Here is a 6,515-nt window from a genome sequence, read left to right as displayed (position 1 = left end):
GTTCTCTTGACGGCTGAAACTAGTCTTGCAACCCTTTTGAGCTATTTTGGACTCATTTTCTATACTATGCTGGCCATGTTGATCGACCAAATCGCCATGAAACTCTGAAATATTCAACATAAATGTTTTTATAACCCTTCCTAACAAACCGTCTCACTTTAGGCCCAACAATGGTCTCAACAGTACAATTGCTTCTTCTACCACAATATCGCAACTGGAGAATCTGTATGTCCTTCTTTTCTGACTGTTTTCAAATTGTCGCTCAAACACAAACTTATGCTCATACTAGGTCTGGGTCGATCCGCGTGGTCCAATGCCATCTCCTCCCAGTGCTCCTCCCATGCCACTTGCGGGAATAAATCCGGCTATGGCTGCCGCATATGCTCCGGGCAGTACTAGCACACCGCCACCATATTCGTCTCAACAACAACCTCAATATCAACAACAACCTCAATATCAACAGCAACAACAACAATATCCAGTCCAACAACAATATCAGCAGCAGCAGCAACCTTATAGCGGTCAACCACAATACGCTCAGTATCCTCAGCAACAACAACCTCAGCAAGTCGTCTATTCTCAGCAACCAAACAGCAGTCAATCAGGAATGTCGGGCTTGGGAATGGGAGCGTTAGGAGGTGGTGCTGCAGGTAAACCCACCTTTCGTAAACTCTGACGTGGCACACTGTTCTTACCTTACCCTTCAAACTAGGCCTACTCGGCGGTGTGTTGCTAGGAGAGATGATGTCTGGAGGATTGGGTGGACATCATAATCATCATCATAACAACTACCCTCATCCTATGGGTGGTAAGCAACATGATTTCAACGATCTTGTATTCCTATCTCATCTCCAACCTTTTTTAGCTCCACCGTTCATGGGCGGCGGATTCGGACTACCATTTGGTGGAGGTGGAATGGGTATGGGTGGAATGGGAATGGGTGGAATGGGTCATCATCATCACCACCACAGGGTAAGCTATATCTGAACATGTTGACGTTTGTCTGTCTCGCTAACACACTCCGAACTCGTATCTAGTGGTAGCCTGCGGGAAGACCCAACAAAGTCATGTCGTGTCCGAGCTCTGTTCGCATTTCAATTATTTACTATTATCAATCTCCTTTTTTTGTTTAACGAAATGCAAATCTTTATTTGAACAAAGACGAATATGAAGTTCAATGTCTTCTGCTTTTGCGGACACGCAGTCGTGCCTTGCTGGTACAATGCCTGTTCGCATCTGACCGGCTGCTTGTTGTTGCACTTGTTTTGTTCAACGACAATGCAAATCTATATTGAAATGAACAAGAACAAAAATAAAGTATACAAGTCCAGTCTTTTGGGTTCTTTTTTTACTTCATGGACGTTCCACTCAACGACTTGCTTATTACGGCTTTACCAGCTTGTAGTGATGATTGTTTGCTTGCACTTGCTTGGGGTGCGGCAGCTAAAAATTTGGGAAGACATATGAGCTGATAACCTTCATTAAAGATTTGAACAACGTAAACACATACCAGCAGCAGCCTTCTTAGCAGCAGCCTCCGCGCGTTCCTTCTTGATGATAGCCAAACGTGCCAGATCTGAACGAGCTTGTTCAGTCCTTCCCTCGTTTTGTGCCTTCCAGAAGGCAGCTTGTGCTCGTTCCTTTTCCATTTGTTCTCTGATATGGGAGAAAATGACGTGTCATGGTTTGGAAGTGCGAAAAAAATTGCATGCAACTCTCGAAAGACGAATAGATCATTCCAAATCAACATACCGTTCACGACGCGACAACTCCCTCGGCGCACCACTCTTCCCCAACTCTGATACCTTGACATTTTGTCTCTTTGGTGCATTCGGATTACTTATATCTATAACTGACGCTGGTCCCTTCTTCTTATTGCCTTCTTCGGCATCATCATCGTCTTCGTCTGCATCACCACCACCACCGCTACGTTGTTGTGGTCGTCCCTTTATTTCGCTGGTATCAACTTCTTCATCGCCGTCGTCTTCGTCATCAGTGGTTTTGGAAGTTTTGGTAGGTTTAGATCGTGGTGTTGGTTCTTCATCATCATCGTCATCGGAATCATCAGTGTTTTCTCCTTCGGGCCTCTGCAAGCGAAAAAAAAAGCCAAGTTTGTAAGATTAATGTGACTCGTCATCAAATAATCCTATCAACAACGATCGTATACAAAGATTATCTCACTTCAATGCCTTCAGCTTCAGCGTCTTGGTCTCGTAGATTTTGAGTGAATCGTTTTGAACCTGGTTTTTTCACGAGTTTTGATGTCAATAAGGGTGTTTGGATATCAAGCATTCAACATATGATAAAGAGTGTTGATCAGTCTAGGAGGATTGCAAATAGAATGGGAACGTTACCTCCTCTCTTTGTCTTGTTGTACTTGCCCTACAGAATCACAACGAAAGCAAATTAACAAACTTTTGCCAATGAGATTTGACAATGACTGCAAAGCATTAAAGAAGCTCAAGCTCGACAAGGGATCTCATTTCATGCATACCTTTCGAGCAGCAGCTTGTGCACCTGCAGAACTCATTAGATTTGGCTCAAAGTTCACCGAGTAAGATATGTGCAGAAACTTGATCAGAAAGTAAAATGAGTTTGTGAACTTCTTAAAGATCTTTTCAGTAAAGAGCTCTACGTGACAGCCATGTCCACGACATCCAAAGCGCGTCGCAACGTTTCATTTGAACGACAAACTGCGACTCTCAAGCCAAAACAAAAATTCTTAACAAGTTTCCAGGCAGGTGAGGTATAAACTGCAGCTTTCTATTTCTACTGTACATTTTGAGACTATTACTGGTGTTGCTTAAAAACACAAATTCTTAACTACCATTCAAAACGCCCGCTTTGAAGATACGTTTCCTGTAATATGTATACGAAATCAAAGAGCCTTAAAGGCATGTTTCTTGTAATACGCCAATTCACCAATCGACTCCTTGATATCATCTAAAGCCCTAAGGTTTTGACAGCGTCAAACATTCTCGCGGCCAAAAAAACTTGTCAAACAGGATACACCGCACACATACCTATGCGTAAAGGCCTTCTGCGGCGCACCGCCAAACACATCCGGATACCACCTGCGTGTCAATTCCTTGACGGTCGAAACATCCACAATGCGATAATGCAAGAAATCCACCAATTTTGGCATTTCCTTTTTCAAGAATGCCTTGTCTGCATGCACAGTGTTGCCAGCGAGGGGCAGTTTGCCTTTCGGGACATGGTTTGATTCGAGAAAGGCAATGATTTGGGATTCGGCTTCGGATGTGGATGTTGGAGATGCGAGGACTGATGCTGTGAGGCCAGACTAGTATGCAAATAGTAGAATGAGAAATCGTGAATGTGGGGTGATCGTGTTGGTGGTAGTTGGGGTACCTCTCCATGCTGTTTAGTGCACCTGCCAAAAAGAAGATCGCCGTGTCAGCCACTTAAACAAAAGGTCAAGAAGCAGTGATTTGAATTTATTTACCATTCGCCCATAGCATCCATAACAGATTTGGGCTGATGGACAATGATATTGGGTCCTTCAGCAACAATGTTGAGATCTGCATCTGTTATAATGACAGCAATCCTGGCGTAACACACATGATGATCAGAGCAAGATAAAAGGTTTACTGTGTTCAATTTTGATTGCATACTCGATGATGTGCTCTGTATTGACATCCAATCCAGTCATCTATTGAAACAAACCAAAATGTGTCGGAAAGGTTGTCTTTCGAGCTATTGAAATCTATAGAAATTCGTGAGAGATTCATTAGTCCTACTCACTTCGCAGTCAATCCAAACAAGTCCATTTTCGATATTGGAAGCCATGCTTGTTTCTTATGTGTGTGATAAAATTGGTCGAAAAAAAACCGACGCAAACTGACCACCCATGAAAGCTATCTATATACACACAATACTCATGTTTACAAGTTGGTTACCGGTACATCACGTTGCAAAGCATCTACAACACGTTCATAGACGCGTAATATGGAAGATGCACTGTCAGCATCACTCTCCGTATCTTGACTGCCAACATCAGTAGCATCAACAGTCTGCATGATCCCAGCGTCATTCGCCACGCGTTTGACTCCGAAAGTTGACCCAATTTCATCCTTGAGCCTGACTGCGGACGCTAGTCTAGTTCGGGACAAGTTCGAATCACCGGTTTGGATTGTCATTCGAGCCAGACATGTCATAGAAGGCGTGTCCAGCCAAATAAGCCTAAAGAGTGATTTGCATGGGTGAGCTATTGGTAAGATGGATCTCTCTATTGAAAATCTAATACCTTGTTGGAGAGACGAATTGCTTCTTCAAAGCTTCCAATTCGGCCAAGTTGGTGGGGAAGTTGGCGAGTATCCAACCATGCTCAACACAGTCCGGTTGCCGAATCCTCTTGGCGACGAGTTGAGCTATTACATCGGTCGGTGCTATCATGCAAAAAATAAGGTAATCAGGCCTTCGTATGGCACAGGCAGCGACAATATCCGCATACCCTCATGAGGAGCACGCGTATAGCGTTGCAATGTGGCTCCAATCGTGCTACGTGCAGAGATCTGCTCCAGTATAACGATTCTTGGGGAGACTAGAATTTCGAAACCAGTCAAAACAGTGCGATGGATAACTTTACCAGAATGTAAGACGTTGGACGTACCTAAAACGCATCCATAACGGTTAGCGCATAGTTCTGCGACTTCTTCAGTCACATTTCCGGGTAACGATGACAACATCAATCTGATGCCCCTTGGTGCATTGGAAATTGGGGTTGTCGTCAGGAATGTCAGAGCAGCTTGAGCAGCATCGTCTACGACTCGTCCTAATCCTTCTTCAAATGTCCATTTGCGAGCACGAGAGGGGAAGAGGTCCATGACTCCGGGAATATGACGACGGAATTCTGCGAGGTTGAGCTTTAGAGTGGGTGCTGCATTGTAAGCTGACAGTAAAGTGTGATCTGGCACGTCGAATACAACTAGCAGCAAGATGATTGGGTTAATTCTTGACAACAGTTTGTTTCCGTTGATCTACATGTACCTAAATGGTTTGGCAATATTCCTCGTCTCGCGAGCAGGAGCCCCTGTTCTCGACTCTGCGGGAACCCTTCTAACACATATCCTCGTTCTTGAGTATCTGGATCCGACAAGGAGCTATTCAACAAGGCCATAACAATTGGATCTGGTACTGGTTTGCTCTTGTCCAAGTACGGTTTGGCCTGTAAACCCAATGTTGTGCCTTTAGTGACTGCCTGCTGGATTAGTTGTGAGACTGATATATATTGGCAGCCCAGTCGTCGAGCAATCAGTGAGGACTAAGTGCGTTGTAAACTGTTAGATAACATTCTTGTATGCATTTTTTTCGATATTCGTTCTCTCGTTTAAACGAATAGATCTGTACATGAACAGCGTACCACTGCCGAGATCCCAGATGTAGGAGGCCCGATGACTACGACGGAGGGTACTAGAAATAACAAATGTGAGTTGATCTCGGTCTTGTAACAAAATCAAGGAAATGTGATGAGAACAGAAGGAACCAAACAAGAAGTTACCTGGACGTTTACGTAGAGCACTGATCATCCAATCTATAGGTTTATCAGGCTGCTCTAGCAGCAGCCCGGAGAGCAACGACGACATGGTAGAGAACAAATCATTCTTTTCAGCATATTCTGACATGCCGAGATCTGGTTGATGTGCCATGTTGAGTGACCAGGACGGTGTCTAGACTGTCTTAGTTGTGGTAATTTCCGAGGATCTCCACGCTATTTTCTCTCCTAACTTTCTCTCCTTGATCTGTGTGATTGTGAACAAAATAGGCACAGTCGTTCGAAGATGACGACAGAGACAAGAACTTGCTCCCATGGCACTCTTTTCAACTTTGAACACGTATTTTATTTCATATTTGATTCTGGATTGCACACCGTGACAAAAAAGACTTCTTAACTCAACAAGTATCCTTCATTACATCTTTGCCTGAAGGGCAGCGTGATCATAACCAAGATTCATTTCCTCCCATTTAGGATGCATGATTGCATCATAATCTATGCGTGGGATGAAACTAAGATACAAAATTCACAACCCAAATCACAAACAATTCAACCACTTACAGTCATATCCCGATCCCGGCCAATGCAGGACGAATCCATTTGGACGTACGTACCAACCGCCGCACGGAAGAAGCCAAGTTACCTTATTCTCGCGATGCCACTTTTGAACGGAGTCGTTGAATGCAGCTTGTACGTCGGCTCTAGGTTCAACGTATCTCAGGCCCTTCTCCTGTTGAAGCCTGTGCACTACTTGAATCATGTAGTTGACTGATTGCTCAGCGTCAAGGTACAAGTTTCCAGCCAGTGGTGGAGTTAGCTACGTAGAATCAGCAGTCAGCGAATTCCCGAATTTTGCTACTGAAGTTTGGTGCGAAACATACTGGACCCAATCCGGTGAAGTAGTTTGGTAGTCCCGCAACCTTTCAAGAGTGACAGTTAAAAAATTGAAAGAATAGCAACTGAATTTTCTTGGCACTACATACCATAACACTCTTATAGGCGT

The 6,515-nt window shown here is 44.1% G+C and overlaps 2 protein-coding genes across 2 annotated transcripts; both read right to left on the bottom strand.

The window, feature by feature from the left end:
• Window positions 1–1,348: 1,348 nt before the first annotated feature.
• Window positions 1,349–2,530, bottom strand: SmJEL517_g01775 (uncharacterized protein; the record flags this gene model as incomplete). The annotated part of the gene is made up of 6 exons (XM_031167703.1): window positions 1,349–1,443; window positions 1,511–1,656; window positions 1,753–2,087; window positions 2,182–2,240; window positions 2,355–2,382; window positions 2,495–2,530. The coding sequence occupies 6 exons, from the start codon at window positions 2,528–2,530 to the stop codon at window positions 1,349–1,351; spliced, it is 699 nt and encodes a 232-aa protein (XP_031026411.1).
• Window positions 2,531–2,878: 348 nt separating this feature from the next.
• Window positions 2,879–5,666, bottom strand: SmJEL517_g01774 (uncharacterized protein; the record flags this gene model as incomplete). Its single annotated transcript, XM_031167702.1, has 12 exons — window positions 2,879–2,951; window positions 3,024–3,301; window positions 3,370–3,391; window positions 3,464–3,565; window positions 3,633–3,670; window positions 3,918–4,200; window positions 4,265–4,406; window positions 4,472–4,561; window positions 4,631–4,945; window positions 5,008–5,281; window positions 5,381–5,430; window positions 5,519–5,666. 12 exons carry the CDS (start codon window positions 5,664–5,666, stop codon window positions 2,879–2,881), a joined length of 1,815 nt encoding a protein of 604 aa, XP_031026410.1.
• Window positions 5,667–6,515: the final 849 nt, after the last annotated feature.

Source organism: Synchytrium microbalum, assembly GCF_006535985.1.
Source record: "Synchytrium microbalum strain JEL517 chromosome Unknown SmJEL517_scf0006, whole genome shotgun sequence".
NCBI lineage: Eukaryota > Fungi > Chytridiomycota > Chytridiomycetes > Synchytriales > Synchytriaceae > Synchytrium > Synchytrium microbalum.
Note: the sequence above shows the minus strand (reverse complement) of the source record. Positions and strands in the feature narration are given on the sequence as shown.